General features: G+C 44.8%; 1 protein-coding gene across 1 annotated transcript in view; it reads right to left on the bottom strand.

Annotated features, from left to right (window-relative positions):
- Nucleotides 1-10,552: 10,552 nt before the first annotated feature.
- Nucleotides 10,553-16,766, bottom strand: part of LOC116364152 (cGMP-specific 3',5'-cyclic phosphodiesterase-like) — a 51,026-nt gene continuing 44,812 nt past the window's right edge. Inside the window, exon 24 of the mRNA XM_031817386.1 lies at nt 10,553-14,410. Coding sequence (XP_031673246.1) covers nt 14,294-14,410 — 117 coding nt within the window. The 3' untranslated portion in view covers nt 10,553-14,293. The remainder of the gene's footprint in view (nt 14,411-16,766) is intronic.

Here is a 16,766-nt window from a genome sequence, read left to right as displayed (position 1 = left end):
CCTAATGTCCTCCATCCCCAGGGTAGCACAGGGTTTCCATTCCTAATTACCTCCATCCCGGTAGCACAGGTTTTTTTCCATTCCTAATGTCCTCCATCCCCAGGGTAGCCACAGGGTTTTCCATTCCTAATGTCCTCCATCCCCAGGGTAGCACAGGGTTTCCCATTCCTAATGTCCTCCATCCCCAGGTAGCACAGGGTTTTCCATTCCTAATGTCCTCCATCCCCAGGGTACACAGGGTTTTCCATTCCTAATGTCCTCCATCTCCAGTCGAACAGGGTTTTCCATTCCTAATGTCCTCCATCCCGGGTAGCACAGGTTTTCCATTCCTAATGTCCTCCATCCCCAGGGTAGAACAGGGTTTTTCCATTCCTAATGTCCTCCATCCCCAGGGTAGAACAGGGTTTTCCATTCCTAATGTCCTCCATCCCCAGGGTAGCACAGGGTTTTCCATTCCTAAGTCCTCCATCCCCAGGGTAGCACAGGGTTTTCCATTCCTAATGTCCTCCATCCCCAGGGTAGCACAGGGTTTTTGCTCCAGCGACCGAGACGTTTCTTACCATGGAACTGCGTAAGACAACACTGGCCATTCCTACGCCTCGCTTGATTCGGGACCCATTGAGGACTTTCGAGAGGCCCGGAATCTCGCACACCCGCAACTCTCGAGCCTCCTATAACCAATGAAGCCTCCTATAACCAATGAAGCCTCCTATAACCAATGAAGCCTCCTATAACCAATGAAGCCTCATTCACCGTAGAAGCCACCAGAGAGACTTTAGAACAGGGGACGAAGGCGCAGTACCTCCTGACCTGATCTCGAAGCGGGAGCCGGAACCTCTGGATCCAGAGGCTGTTTGAAGTCTGTATCCGATCCGGGCTTTCCATCGCCAAGGAGGCCCGTATTGCCGATCCGGGCTTCCCATCGCCAAGGAGGCCCGTATTGCCGATCCGGCTCCCCATCGCCAAGGAGGCCCGTATTGCCGATCCGGGCTTCCCATCGCCAAGGAGGCCCGTATTGCCGATCCGGGGCTTCCCATCACCAAGGAGGCCCGTATTGCCGATCCGGGGCTTCCCATCGCCAAGGAAGCCCGTATTGCCGATCCGGGCTCCCCATCGCCAAGGAGGCCCGTATTGCCGATCGGGGCTTCCCATCGCCAAGGAGGCCCGTATTGCCGATCCGGGGCTTCCCATCACCAAGGAGGCCCGTATTGCCGATCCGGGCTTCCCATCGCCAAGGAGGCCCGTATGCCGATCCGGGGCTTCCCATCGCCAAGGAGGCTCGTATTGCCGATCCGGGCTTCCCATCGCCAAGGAGGCCCGTATTGCCGATCCGGGGCTTCCCATCGCCAAGGAGGCCCGTATTGCCGATCCGGGGCTTCCCATCACCAAGGAGGCCCGTATTGCCGATCCGCGCTTCCCATCGCCAAGGAGGCCCGTATTGCCGATCCGGGCTCCCCATCACCAGGAGGCCCGTATTGCCGATCCGGGCTTCCCATCGCCAAGGAGGCCCGTATTGCCGATCCGGGGCTTCCCATCGCCAAGGAGGCCCGTATTGCCGATCCGGGGCTCCCCATCGCCAAGGAGGCCCGTATTGCCGATCCGCGCTTCCCATCACCAAGGAGGCCCGTATTGCCGATCCGGGCTTCCCATCGCCAAGGAGGCCCGTATTGCCGATCCGGGCTTCCCATCACCAAGGAGGCCCGTATTGCCGATCCGGGCTTCCCATCACCAAGGAGGCCCGTATTGCCGATCCGGGGCTTTCCATCGCCAAGGAGGCCCGTATTGCCGATCCGGGCTTCCCATCACCAAGGAGGCCCATATTGCCGATCCGGGCTCCCCATCGCCAAGGAGGCCCGTATTGCCGATCCGGGGCTTCCCATCGCCAAGGAGGCCCGTATTGCCGATCCGGGCTTCCCATCGCCAAGGAGGCCCGTATTGCCGATCCGGGGCTTCCCATCGCCAAGGAGGCCCGTATTGCCGATCCGCGCTCCCCATCGCCAAGGAGGCTCGTATTGCCGATGCGGCTCCCCATCGCCAAGGAGGCCCGTATTGCCGATCCGGGGCTTCCCATCGCCAAGGAGGCCCGTATTGCCGATCCGCGCTTCCCATCACCAAGGAGGCCCGTATTGCCGATCCGGGGCTTCCCATCGCCAAGGAGGCCCGTATTGCCGATCCGGGCTTCCCATCACCAAGGAGGCCCGTATTGCCGATCCGGGGCTTCCCATCACCAAGGAGGCCCGTATTGCCAAAGGCTGTTGCTTTCGATTTCCCAAGATCTCCCTCACGTTGGCTGGTTTGCAGGTTCAAGAATAGGAACATCCACTAATACGGGGCTTCACATCACCAAGGAGGCCCCGGATCGGTTGTCCTAAGACATCCAGAAGCATCCTTCTAACTCAATCTTCCAGGTAAGAAATACCACTTAAATAACAAAATACTGCAAAGTGGCAAGGAGCTAGAAACTCACCCTGTTGTAACCTGGGTGGAATGTAAAGTTAATGTCTGAACACACTGATACAAACACAAGAGCCACGTAATAAAGACACGTTTATTACAGTAATATACCACACACACACTGATACAAACACAAGAGCCACGGTAATATAAAGACACGTTTATTACAGTAATATACCACACACACACTGATACAAACACAAGAGCTACGGTAATATAAAGACACGTTTATTACAGTAATATACCACACACACACTGATACAAACACAAGAGCTACGGTAATATAAAGACACGTTTATTACAGTAATATACCACACACACACTGATACAACACAAGAGCCACGGTAATATAAAGACACGTTTTTACAGTAATATACCACACACACACTGATACAAACACAAGAGCCACGGTAATATAAAGACACGTTTATTTACAGTATAATAAGAAGCGTTTATTACAGTAAAATAAGACGTTTTACACACACACACTGATACAAACACAAAAGCCACGGTAATATAAAGACACGTTTATTACAGTAATATACCACACACACACTGATACAAACACAAGAGCCACGGTAATATAAAGACACGTTCATTACAGTAATATACCACACACACACTGATACAAACACAAGAGCCACGGTAATATAAAGACACGTTTATTACAGTAATATACCACACACACACTGATACAAACACAAGAGCCACGGTAATATAAAGACACGTTTATTACAGTAATATACCCACACACACACTGATACAAACACAAGAGCTACGGTAATATAAAGACACGTTTATTACAGTAATATACCACACACACACTGATACAAACACAAGAGCCACGGTAATATAAAGACACGTTCATTACAGTAATATACCACACACCACTGATACAAACACAAGAGCCACGGTAATATAAAGACACGTTTATTACAGTAATATACCACACACACACTGATACAAACACAAGAGCCACGGTAATATAAAGACACGTTCATTACAGTAATATACCACACACACACTGATACAAACACAAGAGCCACGGTAATATAAAGACACGTTTATTACAGTAATATACCACACACACACTGATACAAACACAAGAGCCCAGTAATATAAAGACACGTTCATTACAGTAATATACCACACACACACTGATACAAACACAAGAGCCACAGTAATATAAAGACACGTTCATTACAGTAATATACCACACACACACTGATACAAACACAAGAGCCACGGTAATATAAAGACACGTTTATTACAGTAATATACCACACACACACACTGATACAAACACAAGAGCCACGGTAATATAAAGACACGTTTATTACAGTAATATACCACACACACACTGATACAAACACAAGAGCCACGGTAATATAAAGACACGTTTATTACAGTAATATACCACACACACACTGATACAAACACAAGAGCCACGGTAATATAAAGACACGTTTATTACAGTAATATACCACACACACACTGATACAAACACAAGAGCCACGGTAATATAAAGACACGTTTATTACAGTAATATACCACACACACACTGATACAAACACAAGAGCCACGGTAATATAAAGACACGTTTATTACAGTAATATACCACACACACACTGATACAAACACAAGAGCCACAGTAATATAAAGACACGTTTATTACAGTAATATACCACACACACACTGATACAAACACAAGAGCCACAGTAATATAAAGACACGTTTATTACAGTAATATACCACACACACACTGATACAAACACAAGAGCCACGGTAATATAAAGACACGTTTATTACAGTAATATACCACACACACACTGATACAAACACAAGAGCCACGGTAATATAAGACACGTTATTACAGTAATATACCACACACACACTGATACAAACACAAGAGCCACAGTAAATATAAAGACACGTTTATTACAGTAATATACCACACACACACTGATACAAACACAAGAGCCACAGTAATATAAAGACACGTTTATTACAGTAATATACCACACACACACTGATACAAACACAAGAGCCACGGTAATATATAAAGACACGTTTATTACAGTAATATACCACACACACACTGATACAAACACAAGAGCCACAGTAATATAAAGACACGTTTATTACGGTAATATAAAGACACGTTTATTACAGTAATATACCACACACACACTGATACAAACACAAGAGCCACGGTAATATAAAGACACGTTTATTACAGTAATATACCACACACACACCACTGATACAAACACAAGAGCCACGGTAATATAAAGACACGTTATTACAGTAAAATAAGAAACGTTTATTACAGTAACATAAAGACACGTTTATTACAGTAATATATATAGAAACACTTATTAGAGTCATATACCACACACACACTGTTGATTCAAGCAGTATAGAGTCGTATTATGCTAATACAAGAAGTATAGAGTCTATTCTGTTGATTCAAGCAGTATAGAGTCTTATTCTATTGATTCAAGCAGTATAGAGTCTTATTCTATTGATTCAAGCAGTATAGAGTCGTATTATGCTAATACAAGCAGTATAGAGTTTATTCTATTGATTCAAGCAGTATAGAGTCTTATTCTATTGATTCAAGCAGTATAGAGTCGTATTATGCTAATACAAGCAGTATGAGTCTTATTCTGTTGATTCAAGCAGTATAGAGTCTTATTCTATTGATTCAAGCAGTATAGAGTCTTATTCTATTCATTCAAGCCAGTATAGAGTCTTATTCTGTTCATTCAGCAGTATAGAGTCTTATTCTATTGATTCAAGCAGTATAGAGTCTTATTCTATTGATTCAAGCAAGTATAGAGTCGTATTATGCTAATACAAGCAGTATAGAGTCTTATTCTGTTGATTCAAGCAGTATAGAGTCTTATTCTATTGATTCAAGCAGTATAGAGTCTTATTCTATTCATTCAAGCAGTATAGAGTCTTATTCTGTTCATTCAGCAGTATAGAGTCTTATTCTATTGATTCAAGCAGTATAGAGTCTATTCTATTGATACAAGCAGTATAGAGTCTTATTCTATTGATTCAAGCAGTATAGAGTCTTATTCTATTGATTCAAGCAGTATAGAGTCTTATTCTGTTCATTCAGCAGTATAGAGTCTTATTCTGTTCATTCAGCAGTATAGAGTCTTATTCTGTTCATTCAGCAGCCTAGAGTCTTATTCTGTTCATTCAGCAGCCTAGAGTCTTATTCTGTTCATTCAGCAGTATAGAGTCTTATTCTATTGATTCAGCAGTATAGAGTCTTATTCTGTTGATTCAAGCAGTATAGAGTCTTATTCTGTTCATTCAGCAGTATAGAGTCTTATTCTATTAATTCAAGCAGTATACAGTCTTATTCTATTGATTCAAGCAGTATAGAGTCTTATTCTGTTGATTCAAGCAGTATAGAGTCTTATTCGGTTCATTCAGCAGTATAGAGTCTTATTCTATTAATTCAAGCAGCATATAGTCTGTTAGTCAAGCAGCGTGTTCTATTAATTCAAGCAGTATAGAGTCTTATTCTGTTCATTCAGCAGCCTAGAGTCTTATTCTGTTCATTCAGCAGTATAGAGTATTATTCTATTGATTCAAGCAGTATAGAGTCTTATTCTGTTGATTCAAGCAGTGTAGAGTCTTATTCTGTTCATTCAGCAGTATAGAGTCTTATTCTGTTGATTCAAGCAGTATAGAGTCTTATTCTGTTGATTCAAGCAGTATAGAGTCTTATTCTGTTGATTTCAAGCAGTATAGAGTCTTATTCTGTTGATTCAAGCAGTATAGAGTCTTATTCTGTTCATTCAGCAGTATAGAGTCTTATTCTGTTGATTCAAGCAGTATAGAGTCTTATTCTGTTCATTCAGCAGTATAGAGTCTTATTCTATGATTCAAGCAGTATAGAGTCTTATTCTATTGATTCAGCAGTATAGAGTCTTATTCTGTTGATTCAAGCAGTATAGAGTCTTATTCTGTTGATTCAAGCAGTATAGAGTCTTATTCTGTTCATTCAGCAGTATAGAGTCTTATTCTGTTCATTCAGCAGTATAGAGTCTTATTCTGTTGATTCAAGCAGTATAGAGTCTTATTCTATTGATTCAAGCAGTATAGAGTCTTATTCTATTGATACAAGCAGTATAGAGTCTTATTCTATTGATTCAAGCAGTATAGAGTCTTATTCTATTGATTCAAGCAGTATAGAGTCTTATTCTGTTCATTCAGCAGTATAGAGTCTTATTCTGTTCATTCAGCAGTATAGAGTCTTATTCTGTTCATTCAGCAGCCTAGAGTCTTATTCTGTTCATTTCAGCAGCCTAGAGTCTTATTCTGTTCATTCAGCAGATAGAGTCTTATTCTATTGATTCAGCAGTATAGAGTCTTATTCTGTTGATTCAAGCAGTATAGAGTCTTATTCTGTTCATTCAGCAGTATAGAGTCTTATTCCTATTAATTCAAGCAGTATACAGTCTTATTCTATTGATTCAAGCAGTATAGAGTCTTATTCTGTTGATTCAAGCAGTATAGAGTCTTATTCTGTTCATTCAGCAGTATAGAGTCTTATTCTATTAATTCAAGCAGCATATAGTCTGTTAGTCAAGCAGCGTGTTCTATTAATTCAAGCAGTATAGAGTCTTATTCTGTTCATTCAGCAGCTAGAAGTCTTATTCTGTTCATTCAGCAGTATAGAGTATTATTCTATTGATTCAAGCAGTATAGAGTCTTATTCTGTTGATTCAAGCAGTGTAGAGTCTTATTCTGTTCATTCAGCAGTTATAGAGTCTTATTCTGTTGATTCAAGCAGTATAGAGTCTTATTCTGTTGATTCAAGCAGTATAGAGTCTTATTCTATTGATTCAAGCAGTATAGAGTCTTATTCTGTTGATTCAAGCAGTATAGAGTCGTATTATGCTAATACAAGCAGTATAGAGTCTTATTCTATTGATTCAAGCAGTATAGAGTCTTATTCTGTTCATTCAGCAGTATAGAGTCTTATTCTATTGATTCAAGCAGTATAGAGTCTTATTCTATTGATTCAAGCAGTATAGAGTCTTATTCTATTGATTCAAGCAGTATAGAGTCTTATTCTGTTCATTCAAGCAGTGTGTTCTATTGATTCAAGCAGTATAGAGTCTTATTCTATTCATTCAGCAGTATAGAGTATTATTCTATTAATTCAAGCAGTATATAGTCTGGTTAGTCAAGCAGCGTGTTCTATTAATTCAAGCAGTGTATTCTATTGATTCAAGCAGTATAGAGTCTTATTCTATTGATTCAAGCAGTATAGAGTCTTATTCTATTGATTCAGCAGCATAGAGTCTTATTCTATTGATTCAAGCAGTATAGAGTCTTATTCTATTGATTCAGCAGTATAGAGTCTTATTCTATTGATTCAAGCAGTATAGAGTATTATTCTGTTGATTCAAGCAGTGTGTTCTATCTCAGAACAAGGGGCACTTATTTGTTTTAAGGCCTCAGTGAAACCAGTCCTGGTCCTGTGGGTTCCGTGAGAGGTCCCAGACAGGTATCAGAGCAGGTAGAAATACAACACCCAGAGCAGTACTCTACATCTCTCTAGGAGCAGGTAGAAATACAACACACAGAGCAGTACTCTACATCTCTCTAGGAGCAGGTAGAAATACAACACCCAGAGCAGTACTTTACATCTCTCTAGGAGCAGGTAGAAATACAACACCCAGAGCAGTACTCTACATCTCTCTAGGAGCAGGTAGAAATACAACACCCAGAGCAGTACTCTACATCTCTCTAGGAGCAGGTAGAAATACAACATCCAGAGCAGTACTCTACATCTCTCTCTAGGAGCAGGTAGAAATACAACACCCAGAGCAGTACTCTACATCTATCTAGGAGCAGGTAGAAATACAACATCCAGAGCAGTACTCTACATCTATCTAGGAGCAGGTAGAAATACAACATCCAGAGCAGTACTCTACATCTCTCTAGGAGCGGGTAGAAATACAACACCCAGAGCAGTACTTTACATCTCTCTAGGAGCAGGTAGAAATACAACACCCAGAGCAGTACTCTACATCTCTCTAGGAGCAGGTAGAAATACAACACCCAGAGCAGTACTCTACATCTCTCTAGGAGCAGGTAGAATACAACACCCAGAGCAGTACTCTACATCTCTCTAGGAGTAGGTAGAAATACAACATCCAGAGCAGTACTCTACATCTCTCTAGGAGCAGGTAGAAATACAACACCCAGAGCAGTACTCTACATCTCTCTAGGAGCAGGTAGAAATACAACACACAGAGCAGTACTCTACATCTCTCTAGGAGCAGGTAGAAATACAACACACAGAGCAGTACTCTACATCTCTCTAGGAGTCAGTAGAAATACAACACACTACCTCCTGTAGGTTTTAACTCCAACCCTGTTCCTGGAGAGATACCCTCCTGTAGGTTTTAACTCCAACCCTGTTCCTGGAGAGAGAACCTCCTGTAGGTCTTAACTCCAACCCTGATCCTGGAGAGATACCCTCCTGTAGGTTTTAACTCCAACCCTGTTCCCGGAGAGAGACCCTCCTGTAGTGTATCTCTGGTGTAGAGTATCTCTGGTGTATCTCCGGTGTAGAGTATCTCTGATGTAGAGTATCTCTGGTGTAGAGTATCTCTGGTGTAGAGTATCTCTGGTGTAGAGTATCTCTGGTGTAGAGTATCTCTGGTGTGGAGTATCTCTGGTGTAGTGTATCTCTGGTGTAGAGTATCTCTGGTGTGGAGTATCTCTGGTGTGGAGTATCTCTGGTGTAGAGTATCTCTGGTGTATCTCTGGTCTGGAGTATCTCTGGTGTGGAGTATCTCTGGTGTATCTCTGGTGTAGTGTATCTCTGGTGTAGAGTATCTCTGGTGTGGAGTATCTCTGGTGTAGTGTATCTCTGGTGTAGAGTATCTCTGGTGTAGTGTATCTCTGGTGTAGAGTATCTCTGGTGTGGAGTATCTCTGGTGTAGTGTATCTCTGGTGTAGAGTATCTCTGGTGTAGAGTATCTCTGGTGTAGAGTATCTCTGGTGTGGAGTATCTCTGGTGTGGAGTATCTCTGGTGTAGAGTATCTCTGGTGTGGAGTATCTCTGGTGTGGAGTATCTCTGGTGTAGAATATCTCTGGTGTGGAGTATCTCTGGTGTGGAGTATCTCTGGTGTGGAGTATCTCTGGTGTAGAGTATCTCTGGTGTAGAGTATCTCTGGTGTAGTGTATCTCTGGTGTGGAGTATCTCTGGTGTGGAGTATCTCTGGTGTAGAGTATCTCCAGTGTAGAGTATATCTGGTGTAGAGTATCTCTGGTGTATCTCTGGTGTAGAGTATCTCTGGTGTGGAGTATCTCTGGTGTAGTGTATCTCTGGTGTGGAGTATCTCTGGTGTGGAGTATCTCTGGTGTATCTCTGGTGTAGAGTATATCTGGTGTAGAGTATCTCTGGTGTAGAGTATCTCTGGTGTGGAGTATCTCTGGTGTATCTCTAGTGTAGAGTATATCTGGTGTAGAGTATCTCTGGTGTAGAGTATCTCTGGTGTATCTCTGGTGTAGTGTATCTCTGGTGTGGAGTATCTCTGGTGTGGAGTATCTCAGGTGTGGAGTATCTCTAGTGTAGAGTATCTCTAGTGTAGAGTATCTCTGGTGTAGAGTATCTCTGGTGTGGAGTATCTCTGGTGTATCTCTGGTGTAGAGTATATCTGGTGTAGAGTATCTCTGGTGTAGAGTATCTCTGGTGTAGAGTATCTCTGGTGTAGAGTATCTCTGGTGTGGAGTATCTCTGGTGTAGTGTATCTCTGGTGTAGAGTATCTCTGGTGTAGAGTATCTCTGGTGTATCTCTGGTGTAGTGTATCTCTGGTGTGGAGTATCTCTGGTGTAGTGTATATCTCACACATACAGTACAATACAATCCATACAATCTGTATTATATTACATTATACTGTATTGTCCTGTCTGTAATAGATTACATTATACTGTATTGTCCAATCTGTAATATATTACATTATACTGTATTGTCTAATCTGTATTATATTACATTATACTGTATTGTCCTGTCTGTATTATATTACATTATACTGTATTGTCCTGTCTGTAATAGATTACATTACAATGTATTGTCCAATCTGTAATATATTACATTATACTGTATTGTCCAATCTGTAATAGATTACATTACATTGTGAATATAGATATTATATGAATTATGGATGTGTATGGATATAAATCCATGGAGTCCCAAACAACACCGTTTGGGAAGCAGTCCATATTGTCCTATAAAGTCTTAGAATGACCGGATCCTCTGTTGTCTAGAGGTGAAGGTCTCTCTACCTACATTCGTCTTCTTGCTTTGACCAACACCTGATTCTAGAGCTGTAGGTCTCTCTTCCTACATTCGTCTTCTTGCTTTGACCAACACCTGATCCTGGAGCTGTAGGTCTCTCTTCCTACATTCGTCTTCTTGCTTTGATCAACACCTGATTCTAGAGCTGTAGGTCTCTCTTCCTACATTCGTCTTCTTGCTTTGACCAGCACCTGATTCTAGAGCTGTAGGTCTCTCTACCTACATTCTTCTTCTTGCTTTGACCAACACCTGTTCCAGGTTAAACCAGGTATCGTAGAGAGTGACAGGGTAAACCAGGTATAGTAGAGAGTGACAGAGTTCCAGGGTAAACCAGGTATAGTAGAGAGTGACAGAGTTCCAGGGTAAACCAGGTATAGTGGAGAGTTCCAGGGTAAACCAGGTATAGTAGAGAGTGACAGAGTTCCAGGTATAGTAGAGAGTGACAGAGTTCCAGGGTAAACCAGGTATAGTGGAGAGTGACAGAGTTCCAGGTTAAACCAGGTATAGTGGAGAGTGACAGAGTTCCAGGGTAACCAGGTATAGTAGAGAGTTCCAGGGTAAACCAGGTATAGTAGAGAGTTCCAGGGTAAACCAGGTATAGTGGAGAGTGACAGAGTTCCAGGTTAAACCAGGTATAGTAGAGAGTGACAGAGTTCCAGGGTAACCCAGGTATAGTGGAGAGTGACAGAGTTCCAGGTTAAACCAGGTATAGTAGAGAGTTCCAGGGTAAACCAGGTATAGTGGAGAGTGACAGAGTTCCAGGGTAAACCAGGTATAGTAGAGAGTGACAGAGTTCCAGGTTAAACCAGGCATAGTGGAGAGTTCCAGGGTAAACCAGGTATAGTAGAGAGTGACAGAGTTCCAGGGTAAACCAGGTATAGTAGAGAGGGACAGAGTTCCAGGGTAAACCAGGTATAGTGGAGAGTTCCAGGGTAAACCAGGTATAGTAGAGAGTGGCAGAGTTCCAGGGTAACCCAGGTATAGTAGAGAGTGACAGAGTTCCAGGGTAAACCAGGTATAGTAGAGAGTCACAGAGTTCCAGGTATAGTAGAGAGTGACAGAGTTCTAGAATAAACCAGGTATAGTAGAGAGTGACAGAGTTCCAGGGTAAACCATGTATAGTAGAGAGTGACAGAGTTCCAGGGTAAACCAGGTATAGTAGAGAGTGACAGAGTTCCAGGGTAAACCATGTATAGTAGAGAGTGACAGAGTTCCAGGGTAAACCAGGTATAGTAGAGAGTGACAGAGTTCCAGGGTAAACCAGGTATAGTGGAGAGTTCCAGGGTAAACCAGGTATAGTAGAGAGTGACAGAGTTCCAGGGTAAACCAGGTATAGTAGAGAGTGACAGAGTTCCAGGGTAAACCAGGTATAGTGGAGAGTGACAGAGTTCCAGGTTAAACCAGGAATAGTAGAGAGTGACAGAGTTCCAGGTTAAACCAGGTATAGTAGAGAGTGACAGAGTTCAAGGTATAGTAGAGAGTGACAGAGTTCAAGGTATAGTAGAGAGTGACAGAGTTCCAGGGTAAACCAGGTATAGTAGAGAGTGACAGAGTTCCAGGGTAACCAGGTATAGTAGAGAGTTCCAGGTTAAACCAGGTATAGTAGAGAGTTCAGATAACCAGTGATGTTGCTGTTGGGGGAGGGTCTACCCAGACGATAACCAGTGGTGTTGCTGTTGGGGGAGGGTCTACCAGACGATAACCAGTGATGTTGCTGTTGGGGGAGGGTCTACCCAGACGATAACCAGTGATTTTGCTGTTGGGGGAGGGTCTACCAGACGATAACCAGTGATGTTGCTGATAGGGGAGGGTCTACCAGACGATAACCAATGATGTTGCTGTTCGGGGAGTGTCTACCCAGACGATAACCAGTGATGTTGCTGTTGGGGGAGGGTCTACCCAGACGATAACCAGTGATGCTGCTGTTGGGGGAGGCTCTACCAGACGGTAACCAGTGATGTTGCTGTTGGGGGAGGGTCTACCCAGATGATAACCAGTGATGTTGCTGTAGGGGGAGGGTCTACCCAGACGATAACCAGTGATGTTGCTGTTGGGGGAGGGTCTACCCAGACAATAACCAGTGATGTTGCTGTTGGGGGAGGGTCTACCCAGACGATAACCAGTGATGTTGCTGTTGGGGGAGGGTCTACCCAGATGATAACCAGTGATGTTGCTGTAGGGGGAGGGTCTACCCAGACGATAACCAGTGATGTTGCTGTTGGGGAAGGGTCTACCCAGACAATAACCAGTGATGTTGCTGTTGGGGGAGGGTCTACCCAGACGATAACCAGTGGTGTTGCTGTTGGGGGAGGGTCTACCAGACGATAACCAGTGATGTTGCTGTTGGGGGAGGGTCTACCCAGATGATAACCAGTGATGTTGCTGTTGGGGGAGGGTCTACCCAGACGATAACCAGTGATGTTGCTGTTGGGGGAGGGTCTACCCAGACGATAACCAGTGATGTTGCTGTTGGGGGAGGGTCTACCCAGATGATAACCAGTGATGTTGCTGTTGGGGGAGGGTCTACCCAGACGATAACCAGTGATGTTGCTGTTGGGGGAGGGTCTACCCAGATGATAACCAGTGATGTTGCTGTTGGGGGAGGGTCTACCCAGACGATAACCAGTGATGTTGCTGTTGGGGGAGGGTCTACCAGACGATAACCAGTGATGTTGCTGATAAGGGGAGGGTCTACCCAGACGATAACCAGTGATGTTGCTGTTGGGGGAGGGTCTACCCAGACGATAACCAGTGATGTTGCTGTTGGGGGAGGGTCTACCCAGACGATAACCAGTGATGATGCTGTTGGGGAGGGTCTACCCAGACGATAACCAGTGATGATGCTGTTGGGGGAGGGTCTACCCACCCAGATAACCAGTGATGTTGCTGTTGGGGGAGGGTCTACCCAGACGATAACCAGTGATGATGCTGTTGGGGGAGGGTCTACCCAGACGATAACCAGTGATGTTGCTGTTGGGGGAGGGTCTACCCAGACGATAACCAGTGATGTGCGTTGGGGGAGGGTCTACCCAGACGATAACCAGTGATGTGTGTTGGGGGAGGGTCTACCCAGACGATAACCAGTGATGTTGCTGTTGGGGGAGGGTCTACCAGACGATAACCAGTGATGTTGCTGTTGGGGGAGGGTCTACCCAGACGATAACCAGTGATGTGTGTTGGGGGAGGGTCTACCCAGACGATAACCAGTGATACTCCAGTCTTTATTCGCACACAAACAATGAAGTCATGATACAGTTCTCTCTCTTTCATCTCTCTATTCCTCCTCTCCTCCTCCTTCCTCCCCCGTCTCGATGAGGAGCGCCCAGTTCTCTCTGTTCCTCTCTTTCATCTCTCTATTCCTCCTCTCCTCCTCCTTCCTCCCCCGTCTTGATGAGGAGCGCCCAGTTGTCTGTGTTCCTCTCTTTCATCTCTCTATTCCTCCTCCGTCTCGATGAGGAGTGCCCAGTTCTCTCTGTTCCTCTCTTTCATCTCTCTATTCCTCCTCTCCTCCTCCTTCCTCCCCCGTCTCGGCGAGCAGCATCCAATTCTCTCTGTTCCTCATGAGGCCGTCCAACAGTGGAGAACAGGAGTCAAACATCCCAGAAAGAGTCTGAGAAATGAGGGGGAGAAAGTGAGGGGAGGGGGGGTGAAGAGAGAGAGAGAGAGAGAGAGGGAGAGAGAGAGAGGGAGAGAGAGAGAGAGAGAGGGAGAGAGAGAGAGAGAGACAGAGAGACAGAGAGACACAGAGGAGAGAGAGGGAGAGAAACAGAAGGAGAGAGTGAGAGAGAGAGAGAGAGAGAGAGAGAGAGAGAGAGAAGGAGAGTGAAGGGTATGGAGAGAAAGAAAGAGAGAGAGAGTGAAGGAGAGTGAGGGGTATGGAGAGAAAGAGTGAGAGGGGGAGGTTGGGGGAAAAGTTGGGGGGGGGGGGGAGAGAGTGTGAGAGCAATGAATACAAATTCATACATTTCTGATGGCCTACAAAAGGTATAACCCACCCAGGTTGTATAGACTAGTACCCACCCAGTTTGTATAGACTGGTACCCACCCAGGTTGTATAGACTAGGACCCACCCAGGGAGAGAGTGTGAGAGCAATGAATACAAATTCATACATTTCTGATGGCCTACAAAAGGTATAACCCACCCAGGTCGTATAGACTAGTACCCACCCAGTTTGTATAGACTGGTACCCACCCAGTTTGTATAGACTAATACCCACCCAGGTTGTATAGACTAGGACCCACCCAGGTTGTATAGACTGGTACCCACCCAGGTTGTATAGACTAGGACCCACCCAGGTTGTATAGACTGGTACCCACCCAGGTTGTATAGACTGGTACCCACCCAGGTTGTATAGACTAGAACCCACCCAGGTTGTATAGACTAGGACCCACCCAGGTTGTATAGACTAGTACCCACCCAGGTTGTATAGACTGGTACCCACCCAGGTTGTATAGACTAGGACCCACCCAGGTTGTATAGACTAGTACCCACCCAGGTTGTATAGACTAGGACCCACCCAGGTTGTATAGACTAGTACCCACCCAGGTTGTATAGACTAGAACCCACCCAGGTTGTATAGACTAGTACCCACCCAGGTTGCATAGACTAGGACCCACCCAGGTTGTATAGACTACTACCCACCGAGGTTGTATAGACTGGTACCCACCCAGGTTGTATAGACTAGGACTCACCCAGGTTGTATAGACTAGAACCCACCCAGGTTGTATAGACTAGTACCCACCCAGGTTGTATAGACTAGGACCCACCCAAGATGTATAGACTAGAACCCACCCAGGTTGTATAGACTAGTACCCACCCAGGTTGTACAGACTGGTACCCACCCAGGTTGTATAGACTAGAACCCACCCAGGTTGTATAGACTAGCACCCACCCAGGTTGTATAGACTAGGACCCACCCAAGATGTATAGACTAGAACCCACCCAGGTTGTATAGACTAGTACCACCCAGGTTGTATAGACTGGTACCCACCCAGGTTGTATAGACTAGAACCCACCCAGGTTGTATAGACTAGGACTCACCCAGGTTGTATAGACTAGAACCCACCCAGGTTGTATAGACTAGTACCCACCCAGGTTGTATAGACTAGTACCCACCCAGGTTGTACAGACTGGTACCCACCCAGGTTGTATAGACTAGAACCCACCCAGGTTGTATAGACTGGTACCCACCCAGGTTGTATAGACTGGTACCCACCCAGGTTGTATAGACTGGTACCCACCCAGGTTGTATAGACTGGTACCACCCAGGTTGTATAGACTAGTACCACCCAGGTTGTATAGACTAGTACCACCCAGGTTGTATAGACTAGTACCCACCCAGGTTGTATAGACTGGCACCCACCCAGGTTGTATAGACTAGTACCCACCCAGGTTGTATAGACTAGTACCACGCAGGTTGTATAGACTAGTACCACCCAGGTTGTATAGACTAGTGCCCACCCAGGTTGTATAGACTAGGACCCACCCAGGTTGTAAAGACTATCACCCACCCAGGTTGTATAGACTATCACCCACCCAGGTTGTATAGACTGGTACCCACCCAGGTTGTATAGACTAGTACCCACCCAGGTTGTATAGACTAGGACCCACCCAGGTTGTATAGACTAGTACCCACCCAGGTTGCATAGACTAGGACCCACCCAGGTTGTATAGACTACTAGACACCGAGGTTGTATAGACTGGTACCCACCCAGGTTGTATAGACTAGGACTCACCCAGGTTGTATAGACTAGAACCCACCCAGGTTGTATAGACTAGTACCCACCCAGGTTGTATAGACTAGGACCCACCCAAGATGTATAGACTAGAACCCACCCAGGTTGTATAGACTAGTACCCACCCAGGTTGTACAGACTGGTACCCACCCAGGTTGTATAGACTAGAACCCACCCAGGTTGTATAGACTAGTACCCACCCAGGTTGTATAGACTAGGACCCACCCAAG

The sequence above is a fragment of the Oncorhynchus kisutch genome, unplaced genomic scaffold (assembly GCF_002021735.2).
Source record: "Oncorhynchus kisutch isolate 150728-3 unplaced genomic scaffold, Okis_V2 scaffold1010, whole genome shotgun sequence".
NCBI classification, from domain to species: Eukaryota; Metazoa; Chordata; class Actinopteri; order Salmoniformes; family Salmonidae; genus Oncorhynchus; species Oncorhynchus kisutch.
The sequence above is the reverse complement of the archived record's forward strand: the minus strand, read 5'-3'. Positions and strand labels throughout refer to the sequence as shown.